This window comes from Hippichthys cyanospilos, chromosome 9 (genome assembly GCF_059441005.1).
Source record: "Hippichthys cyanospilos isolate Australia breed blue-spotted pipefish chromosome 9, RoL_Hcya_1.0, whole genome shotgun sequence".
Lineage (NCBI taxonomy): Eukaryota > Metazoa > Chordata > Actinopteri > Syngnathiformes > Syngnathidae > Hippichthys > Hippichthys cyanospilos.
This window is the reverse complement of record NC_142377.1, coordinates 8865493-8886723: the sequence shown is the minus strand read 5'-3', so window position 1 is coordinate 8886723 and position 21231 is coordinate 8865493. Positions and strand designations below refer to the sequence as shown.

Sequence of the window (21231 nt, the reverse complement as noted above, 5' to 3'; positions counted from 1 at the left end):
TAATTCATTACAGGAGACAATTTCCCAACAAAGTTTGAAAATTAGCCTGATGGGGTGAGTTTATATGTAAAGTACTGTAGAATTAAATATAAATATTTTAAATTTATCTGTGAGAGATCTTTCTTTGCAAATATCCCATTTATATGTACAAATTTGGGCTATTTTTAGCACCGGTGTTTTAATCAGGCGTGATTTGTAGTAATTTACGGTAATTGAATAATGACTATGCCCTACCTTGCCTTAATTTTTTTTTTTTAAACATGTTATCTTTTTTCACAGAATGCACAATGAATGAATTTGCAATTTAAAAACAGTCGAGTTAAAAAACAATCTGGTTTAAAAAAAAAAATTTAAAGGTTGCATCACACAAGATAACCTAAAAAAAAAAAATAAAAAAAAAAAATAATATATATATATATATATATATATATATATATATATATATATATATATATATATATATATATATATATATATATATATAATAAAAAAAATAATGAAACGACAATGTAATTTGAGTGTAACTCCTTGTATGCATTTATTATGTTAAGATTTTGTTGAACACACATCATATGAACACACGGATTATCATTAGTGATGCAATTTCCTGGCCGATTTTCGAAGGGCCCGATTGGACAATTGGTAGTCGGACATTCTGGTGGGTTATTGGATGGACTACGTTCATTTATATTCCCCGCAAGCGAATCGGAAGATTTTCGGATTTGATCCCAGCAGTTTAAAATCTATCGTAATGTTGAGTCCGCTACGGACGAGGCAACGTTAGCCTCCCATTTTAAACAATATCATTCATGCCACGCATGAGAAAATCCACTCACAGTACGCCGGGTCTCACGCTGGGTTTTTGGAAGTGCCCATTTTCCCAAGCACAACCCCCCCCCCCCCCCCCCCCCCCAAAAAAAAAAGTGATGCAAGACTTCCAACAAAGATGCAATCCCGAGGCGTTCGTGTTTTCTGACAGTCCGGCACAGTTGGCATCTCTTTTCTTTCTCACTCACTTTAACTGCTTGATTTGTATGATTGTGTCCGCTGCGAGGATCCTTTGGCATCATCCGCTAGGAACATAAGTTGAGGTCGGGGAAAACGGAGCTGAGCTCTGCCCTCATCGTTGTTCCCAAATTATTTGATCATCTCAAGTTTTAGTTTGGTATTCGTGATACTGTTTTAATCCGGGCGAAGAGATTATTGATTTGATGATTATAATGATTTATAATGATGACCAAGGATTTGGTGTGGGGAGCAATGGTGCTATGGCACCAAGCTATGTTTTAGAACTTGAGTTGGGTTGGTGCCTTGCTCAAGACGGGTACTAAGTAGGAGGGGACCATATATTGGAAAGAAGTTATTTGGCTTAATTCTTCATGCTATTTTTTTTAAATTAAATTCATAGTTTATAAAATACAGAATACAATGGAATGTTATGCTGCAAAAGTTTTTCTATTTTTGTCAAAATTGTAGTTCACGGGGGTATAGGGTTAAAACAAAAGTCTTGGGGAAAAAAAAAAAAAAAACATTGTGAGATTTTAACCTTGGGTTTTTGGCAAATTGTCCAGCACAGAAATAAAAAAAGGGATCCAAATTTTAACCTAGCTTTCTGGTTCGTTTTCCACCAAAAGAGAATGGGTTATTATTTATTGAAAGTGAAAATGGCTTTTATTGATTCAAATACTGACCGTAATTATTTTTGAACCAACTTCTTTTCAAGTATTGCATCTGTCTGCCAGAAGATTCAGTCGCTGACATTGCATAGCTAGATAAAAGAAAATAAAGGCACTGTAACACTGTAACTGTAACAAACTTTAGCAATGAATTGCCTAATGTTCCAATTAATTTGCTCTTAATTCGAAAAGAAAATACTTTTCCTGTCATGACTTCATGAGATTTGCTGGTAACATCCAAAAGCCTCTTCAAATTCCACATACTGCCTTAAATGCCTAAACCCCTATTTGTGGTATCAGAAAGCTGAGCCTAGCCTTCCTCGTTTTTTTTTATTAATTATCCCCAGCTTCTTTTCCATACTAATCACTAACCACTGTACATCATTTTTATATTTCTAATACTATATTTTTTAACTTCAACTCACATCTTTTAAGTTTAATTTCATAGTCGTTCCATAAATTGACACCCCACATTTCACTGTTGGATTGCCCCCTAGTGGCTAGTAAAAAGAACAAACTTTAGATAAACCGCACTGGACTAACCGCAAGGCTCAAATCATGAGAAAAAGTTGCGTCTTATGGTCTGAAATCTACATTACGTCTTTATTTTGAGCCGCATCACTTTTAAAGCTGGAGCTCTTTTTTTTTTTTTTTTTTTCTTTCCGGTCATCTGCCTGCTGTCACCATGCCGCGAAACTGCACATCTGTCCAATTTGTATGTGTGACCTCCCTCCTTTTACTACAGAGTCGTCGGCAGCCAAATCCGAAGCTAAGATTCAAGCGGAGCGCTCGGCCGAAGGCGGCCAGACATAAGAGACACGCGACCGAGCACTGATAGACTTTCCACTGGAGTGGATTAAATCAGCATCAAGAGCCTATAAGCTCTAGTGGAGCTGACGACGCCCAATAAGAAAATGCGCTATCTTAATGGTACATATTTTCACGAGGCATCCCAGTTGCCTAATATGTCTATTCTTATGAGTCATTTACTTCTTTAATTACCTTTAGCAGCAGATGCACAATGGTGTATTAATGTGAATGATTTTTACTGCCACTTTATCATAGGCAGCCTGTGAAGTTGAAAGGCGTAATTGAGGCGGAAGAGCGAGTCACAAGAGAAACAATATCCAGTTGATAGTTTGCTCGTGTACTCCGGGAGCCTGTTTATGAGTTAACGCCGCGCCGACGTCGTCATAAACACGCCGGCGATTTAATAATGGCGAGGGAAGGGAGGAAATGCTTTTAGTCAGATCTTCTGGCTGATTGAATCGTCCCCATTGTTTGGCATAATCAGACGACAGCGTTCGCCCGCTCGCTTCCGCGTGTCTCTTCGAGTGTCTCATCACAGTTTGGCGCGCTGCTTTTCTCTTGGCAACAAAAAGTTACTGATGAAGCACGGAGGGGGAAGAAAAAAAAAAGCTTATTTACTGTTCCCATATTTGCTGCCTGTGCAACTCCAACAATCCATGTCATTTGCATATGCCGGCTTTTGGCGCCACTGTGTGTTTTGTCCGCAGCTTGTGTACCTTCCTTGGTGTGGTTTTCGCATGCTCTGAATGGAGGCCTCCTTTAGCCATCTGTTGTTAAGCTGCTGGCTAAGCAAGGCTAGGGAATCCAAACAAATGCAGAATACACAGCAAACGGAAGCTGCCGGGCCCGCGCAACCGGGCTGACCTCGTCGGGCAAGCGCCAGGCTCCGCCCGGCTGATCCGCCTTGTTTGGACATTGCTTTTCCTTCCCTTTTCACCACTTTAATCATCCTCGTGGTACATTTTCACCATTTCACTTCATCTCTTTCACTTGGAGGGCCGTGCCATTGCATTCCAAGTGAGAGGAGTACAACTTGACAATAATAAGACCGCAGTTCCTGGTTAGCGAGTAGCGATGGGACGTTCGCAAATGAGCCGTGTCTTTTGAACTTTTCACTGTGAGTGATGGGACTGGAGTTTTTGTATGGCGCCATTCATTACCCATCCTGCTGTCCACATCTTGCTTTTTTTTTTTTGGTCTGGAGCAAGCACCCCTCCAAAAAAAAAAATTCTCACAGAGACCGATTGGAGAGGGAAGGGAAGGGCAGAGGCGGAGCGGAGGAGCTGCTCAAGTTGCCGTGCAGATGTGAGAGGGTACAGACTGGATTTGATAGAGGTTTTGTCAAAGCTGTCTACACACGCTTTCTGTAAAGCAGGTGTGTCCAAACCTTTCACAATCAGAAAAATCCAGACATCTTTTTTAACCTTAAAATGCTTTGCGGTGTTCACGTGGTACTTGGCTGAAAACGTATTTCACATCAGTGAAAAAAGGTTGAGAACAAACGTAATAGCGTACAAGATCAAGTTGCGCATCTCAGCTCGTTCGATATGTTCTGACTCAAAATACAAACGAGGAGCAAAGGGTTTCGTTTTTGCAAGGAAATCGAACGAGCGAGGAATGACAGGTGAGCGTCCAACCGAGTTCCGCCGGAAAGTCAAAGGCATAACCTTGACATTTAGGCCCACGCTGCCGAGAAGCCCTCCGAGGCCACAGACGGGAGCCGCGGGGCCTTATATCTTGCGAGACGGACTACATTAAGGGCTAACCTATTACTCGTGTTGTTGCTGGCTGTCTCTGAGCTGCCATCCCCTGCCTAATAATGTCCTGTGATACGTGTCTGTTAAGTAAATACAGCCGAGTCTGGAAACACGTGCACATCTCATTCCATCGCCCCCCTCGTCTTTTCTCCGTGGCCGCAGGGATCCGGTTACACCTGCTTGCACATCGTCTAGCAATTAGGAGCAATCTGCTTCAAATCATTTCACGTTCAAGGTCTCGGCCACCTGTAGCGACAGGAGACAAGACTTTCGGAGACCTCGGGGGATGACTTCCAAAGCGGCCCAGGAAAACAACCGTGGCTCAGCCCTACGGTCGGCACCGTCAAAATTAGCGTTCTATTGGAAAAGGCTTGCATGAAACCGAAAATGAGAAATGCTTGGCCGAAAACCGAAATACCGAAACGACAAACCGGCCAATCAATTTCGGTAATGGAGTATAACGTCATAAGTAGTTTGCTACAGGTCTTTAAATTATTGATGAAAACGAAACAGAACAACGCAGTATAGGTCTGAATATTACCCTTGTTCAGTGTTTTAACACCTGTTTAACTCCTTCACCGACAAACGTTATTGGAAAAGGAATTTTGAGGTATTTTTAGCATTTTCATTCACTCTTCAAGGCCAACAGAATATTGTGCGCTATTGTCTTCGCAAATATGGGTGCTATCATATGAATGACTGACTTCCATTCCTTACTTTGAATTGATGTAGGTAATAGATGTGTTGTAAGTGTGGAAACACTGCCACCCAATGGTCACAGTGAGCACTACAGTACTTAATTGGCTTATATTAGGTAAGAATTAGTCAAGGGTGTCAGCTCTAATCCATAAAAAAATGTATTTGAATCGAATTTTATGATCTTTTATTGTTATTACCATTTTAAAAGACAAGAATTCTCATCCATGGCACTGAATGAGTTAAAGAAGCTCCTATTTTTTTTTTATTTATTATTATATATATATATATATATTTTTTAGTGGTACAGTGCTCCCTTACTGCACCTCAATTCAGTTAGTGCAGCTTCATTCTAGTGCAGATTTTTATTTATGACCCTCACTTTTTTTATTGCAGGTTTTTGTCACATCAGTCAAAAAATACCGATTTTATTTATTGAAAAATAAATCAACCTCTAGTACATGGATTTTCCTCTATAGCCGTATTTGTTTTTTCACAATTTTTCTTAGTAGTTTTTTCTGCCACGACAGACCAGACTAAAAAAAACATCAATTTTTTGTATTTATTTTTTAACAACATACATAAACTGGGAAAAATAAAATAAATAAAAACAACAAAAAAGTTCTCTCTACTCAGTGGAATTTCTTTACGTAACCCCTCCACAATAAACAAGGCAACACTGTAAATGTTATCATAATTATATATACAGTAACAACGGCTAGTTTATTCCATTTTGATTTGTTGACATACCAACTGCTAGAATGGAAGACAAAAATCCTAATTATTTGGTTAGATATTATAAACATAAGTGACTGGATGGCCATTTATTGTAATTAAGTCAAATCTAAAATAATTTCACCCCCATCATTCTTAATATACAGAATGGGACCAAGGTGAAATTTTTGGTACGGAGAAACAATGTGCTACAGTTTGTTTTGCATCATCAGACTCATTGATAATTGCCTTTTGGCCAAAAACCGAGAATGCATTTTCTGCCATTTTTGTCCCAATTTTTTTCAGCGTTTGAAATGTTCCCCTTATAATACTGTCCTCTCGCTTGCCTTCATACATCCTCACACCATCTTTTTTTTTTTTAGTCACGTTTCTGCTTGGTATTCAACAAGTCCAGTGTATCACAGTCAAAGCAAATGCGATAATGCTTTTCATGTCTGTCGGCCTTTAGTAGAATTTGTGTTTTGTTGGTGTTTGTGCGCAGAGGATCTGCTGCGCTTTTTGTTGTGGGCTGGGGTGCTGGGGGTGGCGGGGTGATGCGTTGAATCCAGCTGAGAACTAACATGACTGTGTGGCAATGCTCTGAGCTGGGATTTGTAAGACACCCAGAGCTGGCTTTAGCAGCAGGAAACCCCAAAGCCTGTAAATAATCCACATGTGCAGACGGCACATAAAGACATCCAGTACTTAGCAGTTCTCTTATCACAGCTTGATGGCCCCAGGGACAAAAGACATGCTCCTCCCTTTAATCACTAATATGGTGTGAAAAATAGATGCGGATAATATTTTAGCACACGCGAAATCGATAATATAAAAGATGACTCCATGGGACGAATAATAAGTCTGTTTTGCTGGATAAAGCTTGCCATGTGCTGCAGGATGTTTTCTAATCAAAAGCATGATTCACACCCTCAGTTGTGTGTGATTTTTTTTTTTTTAAACCCAACAATGTGTGCGTTAGGTTTACGGCTATTGTTTTGTATGTTAAACAGTAACCTTCCAAACAATAGCCCACTTTACAATGGTAAAAGTGTTTATGCGGGTCAATATTTGCCTTTTCTACTGTTCGCTTTTTCAAGGGAAGCAACTTAACTGACTTGCATAGTTATCTAGATCAACTGCTTTTTCCAGTTGCTAGGCAGGATCAAATGATCCCTAGTTTGGATCAGAGATTTGATCCAAACACAAAAAAAAAAAAAAAAAAAAAAATTAAATAGGACTTTTTCTTTAGTTCGTTATTTAACATTTTTCCCATTAAAAAACTTTGATCACGAAGGATCAAATTTTAAAATTTATGAATCTATTATATAACTTATAATAATTTACTCATGGACCAAAGTGTAATTCAAAGCGACACATTTTCTGCACTATAAGGCGCACTAGATTATAAGGCGCACCGTCAACAAATTACCTATTTTAATACTGTTTTCAGACATAAGGTGCACTGCATTATAAGGTGCATAGAATAGAAGCTACAGTAGTGGCTGCGGTTACATTATGCATCCACTAGAGGGAGTGCGCTAAAGGGAATGTCAACAAAACAATCAGAGGAGTCAACCCTTCAGAACATTAAAAGACTTTTTAGGTTAATTCCAAGAGAAATCACCTTATTTACACCCCTAATTACAAAAGGTTTGATTCATTCAAAAATAAATCCACTCTTGCAAAACTCGAAATTTACGATTTAGCTCTTTTTCAAATGTTTCCGTGTGCCTGCCAGCACTCCAATAAATCCGTTTTTTGCCAAAGCAGTTATCAGAATGGCTTTGAATCAGCGTTATCTCTGAAAGGAAGATAAAAAAAAAAAAATTCCAGAGTTTAAGGAGGGGAAAACTCTAATTCTCTACTGGCTGCTATGTAAACATATAGTGGCAGTTCATATGCTTTTATTCGAGGCTAACCTCTTTAAAGTTTGTCTTTGTAACAGAAGAGCTTGACAGCAACATTCCTAAAGATACAAATCCCAATAAAGAAGAAAGACTTGCTGCTTTCCGTCGCCTTTTAAAAGTCACTTTAAATTATAACCCAGAAAAATGTGCGCTGTGCCGTCAGGCAGCAATTGGATATTAATTTGCCAAAGTCAAGATGATCATGACTCTGTTTTCAATTGTTTGATCGCATAATTATTATCCTTGCTATAATTAGAAGAATGATTTCATATAACCGTTGACATGAATAAAATGAGGTTGGTAATCTTGGTAATTCCCTGCAAAATTGCGGTTGCTAAATTGATATGTTCCTGAGGCAGGCTGAGGCGTACCTTTTTTCAGAGATGAAAACTGTTACGGATCATCTGCTTTTGATACGGAAATCGGAACGCTAACATGTTAGGATGCGATAGATTTTTGATAACCCAATAATTGTCTATGGTTGTCCTGTATTCAGTCATACTTTTGAACATTAAGTAAACATTGCTTTTTTTTTTGTCATTTTTAAGCCCCTATCTCTCTGAGAGGCAAACAGGTCACGCATTTTTCGCCAGATGTTTTGACTCGTGTCAACAGCTTGACACAGTTGCCGTTTCTACTGATCACTTTTTAACAAACTTTGCTGACTTAAATCTGCTTTTTCACCTGGAAGTTCGTCTCTTAGACCAATATTTATAGGGAGAGATCTGTAAGGGGAGGAAGAAAGTCTTGTGCTGCTAAACATCATTTAAATATAAGCGGATAAACGTTTGTTATTAAAAATCCACAAAAGTTGGCAATTCATAATTAAGTGGAAATGTGTTTTTAGTCTTCTGTGTTTATACCACAAATTCCCTACTAGAAGCCACTACTTTTTCCTCATGCTTTGAACCCAACGGCTTATCATCCAAAGGGGCGTACCTGCAGTTTTTTAAATAGCTACCAGGGGGCAATCTCCCGGTAATCAAAAGGAGAGAAAATAAGACGCTATGAAAGCATTGATTTTGAGTTTGAACTGCTATTTTTCTTGCCACACAGGGGCAAACTTCACCAGTAAACACAATCAGGCACGTTACTGTTGTTTTTGTGCAGTATTTTAATCACCCACGCGTTTCTGTGTTATGTTGAAAATATATCGGTCCTGTTTTTTTTGTATAAACTTATGTTCAATCTGGGTTGGGGGGGGGGGGGGCACAAATGACCACAGGGAAAAGGCTTTGTTTTTGTCATGTGAAGTGTAATTGCAATAAAACAGTAATTTTCATCATTATTTTCTTTTTACTTTCAGGCACTTTGATGCACTTGGTTACTTATATTTTTTTCAGTGTTAGACTAAGTTGTAACCCATGTTAACACTATGAAAAACAATTAACAGTTTTGGAAAATTGATTTATATTGCATTTTTTTTGTTGATGTTAAGAAGGATGCAGGTTTATGTATACTGTACTTTAACAATTTTTATAAAAAAAAAGAACCTTATTTATAGTCAGCATGTCGAGTTGTGTTGGGGGGGTGCAAAAGATTTTTTCTTTCCTGGGGGGTTGTGGCAAAATAAAATATAATTGAGAAGCACTGCCTTAACCAGGCAGTTTGAAAAAAGACATTTGAAATAAAACCAAAAATTTACAACACTTTCATGTACCACCTGTCTGCGCAAATATTTGACGTTACATCCTGCATCCTATAATCTGATGCGGCCTATACATGACACAAACAAACCTTTTGTTAAATTTTCTCGGCGCGGCTTATAGTCCGAAAAATACCGCAATTGGATTTCCCCAAGCAAATATATACAGTTTTATTTTTTATCTCAATAGTCAATCAAATTTTTAGTTGTACATCCAGATACCAAAAAATACTGGATAGCTACAGTCCTAGTCACAGTCTATCTAGACAACAGGGTCGGCTATGAAACATGTCGTATGATTGAAGCACGGAGCAATGTGTAAGCTCTTCTTATTTGATATTTACAAAGCTGACAGTAAGGGAAGACTTCCCAGAAATGCATTTCTTTATCCATTACTGTCTGAACTTTCCATCATATCCTGTTGACTCAACCCTTTGTTCCAACACCCTCGCTTGTAAACCCACACGCACACACACATACACACACGTCTCATTGCATTTGTCATCGCTTACAGTGGAAAAGAAAACATGTTGACGTCTTTAAAAGAAAGCGCACATTTGGTGTTGGAATTTTCCCAATTATTTTCATGTTAAACACGATACATGCAACCGAGCCTTTTTTTTTTTTTTGAAGAGATCAAGTCACATGACGCATCGCGTGGCGGATGGCCACATTTATCCCAATATTGCTCCAATAATTGAAAGGGCGGACTGATAGATTTTCCATCTACGAGATGAGCGATGTGCCCCCCGACTGTTTGTTTCATTGTGGGAGCAATCATCTGAGAATCGTGGAAAGAATGAAGCCGGTTATTTACCCAGATGGTTTACTGGTGGAGGTGTGAGACTGGCCAGCTCGCTGTGGGAACACATGGCTTGCTTTTCTTGGTATCGCTGACCGGTTTTTGAGACCACAGCCCCCCCCTCGGCACTCCTCAGCTTTGTTTGCTCTGGATGGCATGTTTGATTATTTATCGTAAGGGAAAAGGGAGTCGCTGGAGCAATAAACATGTGACTTCACTCTGTTTTGTTTTCCACCAAGAAGGCTGTGTCTTTTTTAACAGATATTGGAAGCGGCCATAAAGATGTTTATTTGCTTTCTTGATTGGAGCTCGGCAGAGCTAGAGGAGAGCCAAAAGCGGCGATAAGCATCAGACAATATAAAATGCCGTAAATGGAACTTATCTCTCTGGATACCCTTTTTTGTTTTTGTTTTGCCATCTGATTGTTGTTGATACCGCGCGCAAACTCCTGTAAACGATATCATGGGAGAGTATGGCGAGTTCTTATTTGTTTATCGGCGGAGAATATTGCTTCTGAGGCATCCGCTCTAGAAATGGGCCTAGGTGTGCTCTCGCGGGGCGTATTACGATCTGACACTTTTTCTGTCGGGCTTCATGAAAAAATCATTTAACCTATTTTCTCTTTCAGACTCTCCAGGTAGCCGGGCAGTTACTTCTGCAGCAGCAGTTTCAGCAAAACACTGGCCGCAAATCCCCCAAAGCAAACGACAAGGACCAAAGCCCGCAGGTATTGTGAGAATATTTTTGTTTTGGGTATTAGCTCTCGGATGCGTGCGTTGATGCGCCCGCTCAGCTCTTTTGCTTTGTGTTTGTAAAATTAAAAGCAGAAAGTAAACTCAAATTTTGTGTTGCCGTAAAGTACAATGTGTATGTATGTGAGTCCCACCAATTGAAATGAAACTTTTAAAAATCAAGCTCATTTTCTAGTATGTTAGCATAGTCAGTCCTGCTTGGGCAATGCTACTACTGCTACTGCATTGGTGCTAATTCGGCATGACGGAATTTTCTGGAGGCCTTCAACATTTTATTTTAAGAGTCGGTTAATGTCAATCATTTTGTCCATGAATCGGTTAAATCAGATTTTTATAAACATACTTTGAGTTTTAGTTGCTGAGTAATTAAGCCTAACCTACAGCTGTGGTTCCAAAGTTTGATGAATCCGATACAAATGGCACGACACTCTGTTTTATTTATTTATTTATTTTTTGAACAACCACGCATGTTTTGCACTGTTTTGGGTGTACGCGGTTGGATTGGAAGGTATTTCATAGGTGATACATTATTGAAAAAAAAAAAAGGAGAACCACTGGATAAATCTTTTAATCGGTGAATCTTATTTTCTCAATGCTGCTTTCAAGGCGCATTTTGGCTCGGAGGATGGAATCGGCTGTTTGCATCAGGGTGAAATTGCTAACAACTTCAGGGCATATTTGGTGATTAATAGGAGGCCCTATTCCTTGCGCATGTATATAATATTTAATACCCTGACTGTCCCATTGGGGGCCCTTTTTAATGAGCCATTGTAGCGGCTAGGTCTAATGTCAGGTTGTGAAAAAGCGTCTTTGTTGTGCAGATGTCTTCAGAGTTGCTCCCGAGGATGAAATATGACTGCCGTGACCTTTCGCTTGTGCGCGTATTTGTCAGGATTCAAATAAGTTAAAGGGATCAAACCAAACAGTTTCCCCTAGCCTGGCAGGGAATTGTGTTTGGGAGGTCAACGGAGAGGACCGCAATCGCAAATTCCTGCATACGGCCAGTTGTTGCTACATCGTCAAGTACGAGGCCATCCTCTGCAGACAAAGACAAAATTAGAATTCTAATTTATTAATGTATACAGAGAGCTTGGCCAAGCTGTCAGTCAGCTTTTGAAAAGAGAGTTGCCCGCCACCCCACCCGCCCCACTCATGCCCACTTGGTGTGAAAAGAGCACAGACTTGCCGTAGTATCTTTACTAACGCCATAAATTGCCTCACGTCCATTGTTATGTTTCGCCGGGTTAAATTTGCGGCAATGCAAATGCCACACGTCCAGAGGGTGTTTATCTCTGAATTACATGTTCGGTTAATTAAACAAATCCCAGTCCCGCACAATTATAGTCTCGTTTTCACGCACAACGTGTCAACATGACTTGCAAGTAGAGGCTGCAGCTATTGAATATTTCACATTTCAGACACTATATTGATTGGGTATTCGGATTAAAATGAAAAAAATATATTTGTGCATGTTTGTCTGCGTGCAGCAGACTGTTTTACTCTAAAAAACATGAGGGGTATTTTACGCAAATAGCTCTTCAATTTGTTAATGGAACAAAGTGACATCAAAATTACAGTAGCAATTTTTTGTGGGACTAAGCACATTTGAGTAAGACGGGTTGTTAAAAGTGATCAGTAGGAACGGAAACTGTGCCAGTTTTCATTTACTTCTAATAAACTGCCGTTTATGGGCCCTTTAAGTATTGCTAGCAGCTAACAATGCTAGCATCTAGTGCTGCTAGCTGTGGCTAGCGCTGCAAGCTACTAATGCTGCAAATCACTGGCAAGCAGTGCCGGATAACACATCAGTGAAATATCCAACCAAGAGGCTAACAATGGCAATTGTCAGTGGCGATAACGACTTTTGATCTTGTCAGGTTTTGTTCAAGGTTACAATTGTTCTTAAAACGTTCTGCAAGAGCCTTGATTGTTATGAAGCAGTTTATTTTTTTTACGTGGTGGTACATGTTCAAAATTTCGATAAAATCCGACAACTCGCAAATGTTCGGATCTTAGGAGCTTTAGTTAGCATAAATAGCACTTGATTTCAGGGTAACATAGTGTTTATGTCATGATGAGTCAAGCCAGCCGTTAAGCGACATGGGATGTACTTCAAAATAAAAGTGTTTAAGGCATTGATATTTGTATGTTATTTGGGAAAGTCAAGTTTATTCTGAAATTGACGGTAAAGCACGATCACTTGCTGACGTGTGTATATATATATATATATATATATATATATATATATATATATATATATATATATATATATATATATATATATATATTGTTGTGAGGAGAGTCTTTCTTTTTTTTTTTTTTTTTAAACAAGCCAGTGTTGCAATCACCGTGAATGTTCACTATCTCTATTATACACCCCGGATAATGATTTTCCGTTTGACCAGACTAGTTAATATTAATAAAAGGCATGATCCGGCAGTTATTAGGCTGTGTAGTAAACCTCATAAAAGCACCTGATCTGTGGAAAAGACTCCGTGCTTTTCCCATTAGGCACAAGGAGATGCGCTCGGAGACTTTTAAGTCATTTGGAGATTGAGATTTAGAGCCTCACTTTCCAATTCACTCTTATTCAAAATAATGAGGGTACACACAACATCTGAAATCAAGTGACTTCACAGTAGCAACGGGAGAAAAGAGCAGCATCAGACTGACATGAAATAGCTCTTTTTTGAGCGCCAGCCGCGCGAGCCCTCAACCCTGGAAAAAAGATGCCTCTGCTTTCTGCGCCTTAATCATCCTTGATATACAAACAGGCTGGATGGAGTGCAGCAAAACATACTTGACTGGTCCAAAAGCCAGTCAATTACATTGACAGGGTGACACGTGTAATTAAAAGAACCCATGGCACTTTTACCTTTAACACTTCACACCTACAGCGACACGACGACGAGAGCCAGCAACTCCCACCCCGCTAATTACCATTATCAGCCAAACGCTCGGGTTTGACTCATTAGTTCCGTGCGCATTTAATTAGAAGCAGGCCCAAATTGGATTTAACTTATTACTTTTTCATGGATCACTTTCTTGTCATCACTTCAAATTGGATTGCAGCCCCAGGTAACTAATTATGCCAGCCGTAGGATCAGGAATATAGAAATAGGTAATTAGGAACAACACTGTCGGACCCTCGCTGATAGTCCACCGGCATCAAAGAAAGGGGGTGCAGCTAGTTTGTGTCCTGGTCCGCCTCATTTCATTGCAAGGGATCCTAGGGAAGGCGTGGACCTCCTGTCGGGGGATTAAGCTGTATTGGGCTCGGTTTGAAGATGTTATGTCAACATGATGTCTTTGCTAACGCTTTGAAGGCCAGATTACGTTCCGTCCGTGAGACGGGATTGGCCGGCGTTATTCGAGTCATTGGCAATTGTGGTCGACAAATCAAGCGCGATCGCGAGGTACTTTTGAGTTGCGTGGTAGAAGAAAGCGTTTGCTTCCTTGAGGAATCGTCTTATCGTGTCGTGGAATCTAAATTAATGTTTGATTTGTGTCTTAAGGCAGCGGTTCATAAATGGGGGTAAAAATACACCTGGGGGTACGTGGGTTTCTGCAGGTATCGGCAAATCTGATTTAACCCTTTTGTCCGATCCTTTGATTTTTACATCATAGGCATTTCACATCAAATTTGAAAGCGTTGGAAGAACCAGGGAGCTGAAATTTCATCCAGATGGTGACAAAAGGTCAAATTTCAAAATGGAAGGACCAGGTAGTTCTCACAATACCCCGGGTGTGCCATCCACTCGTTAAACTATTGTGTGAATGACGTGAGGGAAAATATACAGTAGACCCAAAACCCAATATACAGGACAAGGGCTAATGCCATGATAGAAACGGGTCATTTTTCTTTTCAAATTAAGAGCAAATTAATTGGAACATAAATCATCTTATTGATATTTTGTGTTACAGTGACTCCTTTCGCACACTGTCATTTGCAGCACATTTTTCCTCGGCGGGCCAGAAACAAAGACAAAAGCTGTTACAAACAAACATTCCTGTAATTTGAGGAATGGATTGATGGCAACTTTTTTGCTTGACCAATTATGACTGGTTGATTTAACATAAAATGCCGTAGTTGGGCACTTAAAATCTACATGAGGTTATACCGTATTTTTCGTACTAAAAACAGCACTGGATTATAAACTGCAGCTACAATAATTGGACAGAAAAACACACAAAATTATCAGAAAACACGATGCAGATAATTCTTATATATATATGTACAATCACACATTTACAGTATATAAAATCTACCATTCACAGATGTTTATACAAGATCTTAATCAATTTATACATAATTATCATGTTTTATCGCCATAGTTTTAAAACTCTTTTTGAGCACAGCCATTCATTCATATCTTTTCAGTTCTATTTCAAAGTTATTCCATAAATTGCCACCGTGAACAAATACACACATTTGCTCTACAGGTGGATTGCCCCCTGGTGGCAAGTAAAAACACCAAAAGAAAAATAAACAGCAGTTATCTGATGCACTGGACTATAAGCCGCAGGGCTCAAATGATCAGAAAAAAATTGCCTATTTATAAATTAAAGATTAAAGAGTTTTATTGTTATATGCATAGAAATACTACACAATGAGATTCTTATTCTGTTCACTTCCCCAAGCAGACTACATTTCACAATCGAGCACATAATAAAGTAGGCTATAAAACGGGGGGAAAAAATTGTAAAAATGGGGTAGATGAGGGTGGAAGAAACTTTATACATATGATATTTATAGTGCAACATATCATTTAGTGCAAAATATTATTGATTTAGCTACTTTCCTGCACTGTGCAGGATTTGTAAGGTGCATGTGTACATGCGGTAAAGTGACTGGTGATGAGGCATATTAGTGCATGAGCCTTTAGTCCGAAAAATACAGTAATAATTTGATAGCCTTTGTTTCCCAGGAGATTTCTTCCTCGTATCAGTTTATGTTCCAAAATTTACGATAGACATTTATGGGTTTTTTTTGTACTTCCTCATACTGTATTCACTACTTTTGGTCTCTGTCTTTCTTTCTTCCTTGTTGTTTTCACCCCATTGTTGTACTGCCTCACTGAGGGTATCTCCAGGTCACAAGATAATGTCTTTTGGGTATACAAGATGAAAACCCCTCAAGTTGTTGTGTGGCCCCAGAACGCCCCCATTCAACCGCATGCACTTTTTGCCTCCTTCATTTGCGGTCCGCTCGGGCTAAGCGTGATGTGACACAATCCACGGGCCAATCCTCCGGCTGACAGGACGAGGAGGAGCTGCCGGCTTTCTTTCTTTGAGTCGCCTGCCGTTTTTCGCAATAGGCCAATGGCGTTGTCCTGACACATGTATACCACGGCGCTCCAATCTGTAAGTCATTAGAGCACTAGGCCAGGCCTGTCAGCTGGAGCCCCGCCAATGCTGCGGGCTGATCCCAGACAACGTTATGAGGTGTTTCTGGAACTAAGTCAGCCAGTAGCCAGGAGTGTGAAAGCGGTCGATGTCCTCTCCAAAAAAGTGGCGGGAAGCATGAGAATGAATATATGATCAGTTTGTTGCTGCCCTCTTTGGCTTCTTCCACTCGAAAAGGAAGTCTTCAAAAACTTTTTCTTAACCTTGGGACACCCGACTGGTTTCTAATAACAGAAATTAATATATATATATATATATATATATATATATATATATATATATATATATTTTTTTTTTCTCCCCCCCCCCCCCCCCCCCCCCCCCCCCCCCGGAGACATCATAACCTTACCATAACCTTAACATGATAGTACATTGTAGAGAATTATTGTCACATGTATAGTCTTCTCCACAGTAATATTCCTGATATTTCTGTGTGTGAACAAGGAGGGGCTCGGACGGACGTTCAGTCTGCTTGCTTCTTTTATTGAATATAATGCCGTAACAACCTCCGCTAACAGAAGATGCTATTAGCCGCAACAGACAAGTGGCGTCCGCCGTCTAGCTCGTTCCGTTACGGTAATTATTTTAAGTTTGAATACGAGTGATATAAAAAGCACACCTGTGCGTCAAAACTCAACTTATGTGGCTGAAAGATCAATCTTCCTTGAATGGTGTACAATTAAAAAAAAAAAAAAAAATCTAAGTTATCGTTCATAGGACACACCCTTATTTTTAGCCTTCATTTTTTGGGAAAATCTCTTATATATTACGGTAGTAATGTAATATGTCATAAATAAAACAATACGGAAACACACACACCTCATAATTCACAATTTTCTACAGAATACCAAGTTTTTAAACATTTCTTTGAAAACAATATACGATTCACATTTTTACAGGTCTATTCCATCATGTTGTTTTGTATCTATCAGTCAGTTATGTTACACCTTGAGGTGTTGCTCTAATGAAATCATCTGTATTGCTTTGAGGTGAGACATTCTGTCCTTCACGATCAGCCCCAAAAACGCAAGACTGATTGCTCGCGTGAAACCCCGGGATCAAGCTGTCTCTTTTGCCGTCTTTTGTCATGATCACGTTGTAAAAATGTATTATGCGCACTGTATAGATTAAATCCAGGATTGGGCTAATCCTGTCAGAATGAAGTCATCTGTCCCAATTCCGCACAGCAAACAAGCACTTGAGGGCCCGCTGTGCTTCACGTTTTCTCCCAACCAAGATGATGAGTGTCGAATCAGCTCCAGTCACAGCACTGCGAGCCATTCTTTCCTTTTCCGACCCTTCATTTGGGCTGTAATGTTTCCCTGCGAGCGCTTTGCGCCCTCACATTTCTACCCTACTCGCTCACTCGCTCACCCACTCGCTCGCTCACGTATTCCATTTGAAGTGCTTCACATGCCTTTTATGGACGATAGAACACAATTGCATTAATAATAACTCACAGCGTTAAGAGAAGCCTTTATCTTCACAAATCAAATGAAGTCTGAGGAAGAGACTGCAAAACACACAACAATTAGGAGTATTCTTTTCTTTACATGATGTCTGTACATATTTTTGAAATAAGCAGTTCGAAATTCGGGATGTGAGATTAACATTAATCGTGATCTATGAAGTACATTCATAGTTAAAGCGGTAGTTATTTAGGATGCATTAATCTAATTTTGTATTTCTTAACTTTATGTGTTTTTATACGTCAGATTTATTTTTCATTTTGGAAAATGAAGGTCAATCACACCCTGAAGTGGACGCTGATTGGCTGTCAATGTGTTTGGCGGAACTTGATAGGATCATGTTGTGGGTTTTAGGGCAAGTTTTTGTGGAGAAGGAAGACGTGAAAATGGAAGAGCTTGTGAGAGTTGTCGATCCAATGACTGGTAAATTTAATTAAAAAAAAAAAAAAACCTCGACGGCGTCTATAATAAAGGTATGCATTCTTTGTAAGAAGCAGCTTGTTTACCATAGAAAGCAGATCAAGTTTAGCCCACCACATCAATGCAAAGCACCCAGCTGCGACTAAATAACGTAGCAACAAAGCTCTTGGCCAAAGTGAACTTGAGAACAACCCACATTTGAGTAAGTCTGTGATGTACACGATGGACAATGTTGTATTTTTTCAATGATTAAAATTAGATTAATGAGATGAATGAGTTACAGATGTTAATTAATGCCTCAATTTTTTCAACCTCTTGATAATATATTGCTTGTTTGCACATTCAAAAGCTCCTTGCAGCATGAAAAACATTTGAAACAAGTTTCAGAATCAGTGAAGACTGTTTCAGAATGTCTTTAGAACAATTTAACGAAATCTTAGCTATAAATCCCATTGGGTTGCTTTTCAAAGGCAGTTCAATGGACATAAATGACTCAACTGACACAGTTGCCGTTCCCACTGATCACTTGTTTAGCAACAAAGCTCACTCAAACATACTGATTTTAGCCAGCAAAAAGTGCTAATGTGGTTTTGACTTTCTGGGGTTTCAAGCAATCCAGATGGTGAGTTTAAGTTAATATAAAGATGTTTTTTTTTTTTTTTTTTTTTTTTTACCAAACCAGGGTTTGTCGCAGAGCTAGCTTTTGAGGTATTGACGTAAATATGCATTTTTGACAAAATTTCAACACAGAGCAACTTCTTTGTTTCAACATTGATTTCCCAGCAGCCAAAAACTTCAAATTCTATTCAAAGTTTATGAAAAAAGTTTTAAATGAGGATTATTAGACAATGTGCACCGTTAAAAGACAAATGGGCCAAAGGTGTACTTATTTTTCTCAAAACTAGGGATTTGTCAATTTTCAAACTACCGCCATGTATTATATAATATTTTAACGGGAATTAGGTATAGAATTAGAATTTATCAATGTCTCAAGTTTCATCTTTGGCAACGATGAATCACAAATGTGTTTTATTGCTTTCTGAATTCATAATTGTTCACTCTTTACCCAAGCAAAAATATATTTCTTTTTTTTTTTATCTGATTACCCGATTATTTGATTGAATTTTTGGTGGGATTTCTTCATACCAAAATATTTGATATATCTGCCCTCCCTACTCGCAACTATTGCGAGTCGCATTTATTCAAAGGTAAACACCTTATCTTGAAGGAACCGGTTGGAATCCTGGTGCATCTCACATCCAGGCTGCGCCGGAATTTCGAGACGACTTTGTAATCGGAGCTGTACGGGTTTCCTTTGGCAAGGCGCAGCGGGGCTAAGCCTAACCAGGCATTACGCTACTTTCACTTGAAGTCAAGCAGGAAATGGGAGTGTTTTATAATGCAATTCACTCTTGTCATGGGCACAAACACTCACTCCTCCCTGCAAACGATCACCGGGGATGCCGCGCAAGGCTCAAGGTTACGGATGTTTCGCTGTATGCAAAAGAAATCAAATCTGTATAGCGTGTATCACACGGACACAAAAGTGTAATTATTTTACGTGGCGCTGGCACAGAGGCAATGGATTAGAAAGAATGCGTGTGTGAGCGAAGATGCTTGAACTGTGTGTCTGCTAAATTTATCACAAGGCCGTTGGGAGTGTTGAAATGAGAACAGTGGCCTATTACTGCTAAGAAGGTGTTTTATTGAGAATACGTCGACATGCCACCCCAGGGAGAATGCTGAGGAAGACGAGTATGGTGCTGGCCTCAACCAACAGTGTGTGTGTGCGTGTGTGTGTGTGTGTGTGTGTGTGTGTGTGTGTGTGTGTGTGTGTCTGTGTGCGCGGTTGCGTGCATGCGTGTGTGTGTCCTTGGTTTTTGCGACAAGGTGGGGACCAAATTCCGGCTTTTACTGGCATTTTGGTGGACCTCTTGCAGGGACAAGACTTGTTTTTAGAGTATAATTGCGAAATGGATTTTGATTTAGGTTAGGGTAAGAGTTAGGCAATCTTTTGTGATGGTTAAGGTTAGGGTTAGGGCAGGCCTGCATGTTTTCCAGGTTTCCTTTCCTGACACACCTGATTCAAATGATGCTGATGAGCTGATCGTTTGAATCGGGTGTGTCAGAAAAAGAAACCTGGAAAACATGCAGGACAGCGGCTCTCGACGACCGATTTTGAACACCCCTGGGTTAGGGAGTAGAAAATGCAATGGTCATGGGATGTCCCCAATATGACTTAAAAAAAAAAAAAAAAAAAAAAAAAAAAACGTGGCTTTTAGGTGGGGACCAATTTGGTCCATTTTGGTAGACCCCACAAGTTCCGACCTCTTTTGACGGTCGAGACTTGCTTTTAGACTGTAAGTGTCAAATGATTTAGGTTAGAGTAAGGGTTAACCAATGTTTGTGATGGTCAACACTAGAAGGTCCAGCATTTGACTTTACTACCTATAAAGACCACCGGGTGCCGGATTTTAGCCAACACCCTAAATCACCTGTGAACAGCTAACTTTATGTAAATTGACAGAAGAGAAGTTGCACACCAACTTCATCTTGCTTGGGGAGCATCACACATGCAATTGAGGTCATTATTTGAGTAGGGGTGGACGAGCTTGCACCATCTTTTGAAAACTTCTTTCAAGATAAGAAAGGCTGATGTTGCAACACATCATCTTCATTAGCTTGCTTAGAGCAACATACGTTTTCCTCTGTTGGCTTCCCTTTGGTTTTTTGGTACATACAGTAGTGGGGATCAAATTCTATTTTGACTGTCTTTGGACCTCTTGAACTTGTGGGGCCTATCGGTGAACCCCACAAGTTCGTTGCCCTTTTGCGTGTCGAGACTTGCTTTCAGAGTGTGGGTTCGATATGGATTTTGATTGAGGTTTGGGTAAGGGTCAGAGTTGGGCAATCTACTGTGATGGTTAAGCTAAGGGACTAAGAAATACAAATGTCAATGGAATGTCCCCATGATGAACAAAAACAACACCCATTGTGTGTGTGCCCTTACTTTTGCTTCATAGTGGTGACTAAATCACAGGTTTTTATGCGTTTGCGGGGACCATTTTGGCGGACCACACAGGTTCAGACCTTTTTTTGGAGGGTCAAAACTTGCTTTGAGAATATAGGTTTGTATTGGATTTTGGATCAAGTTAGGCCAAGGGTTAGTGTTTGGCA

At 39.6% G+C, this 21231-nt stretch overlaps 1 protein-coding gene across 7 annotated transcripts in view; it reads left to right on the top strand.

Annotated features, from left to right (window-relative positions):
• Positions 1-21231, top strand: part of foxp1b (forkhead box P1b) — a 163252-nt gene that overhangs the window by 76398 nt on the left and 65623 nt on the right. For 6 of the 7 annotated variants that reach the window (XR_015866611.1, XM_088423665.1, XM_088423659.1 and 3 more), the window contains exon 5: positions 10636-10734. Coding sequence is in view for 5 of the 7 variants with exons in the window: in XM_088423665.1 (XP_088279791.1) it covers positions 10636-10734 (99 nt within the window). In the remaining 2 variants the exon portion in view is untranslated. Of the gene's footprint in view, positions 1-10445; positions 10551-10635; positions 10735-21231 lie in introns of those variants that run through there. The other variant, XM_088423662.1, reaches the window with a different exon arrangement.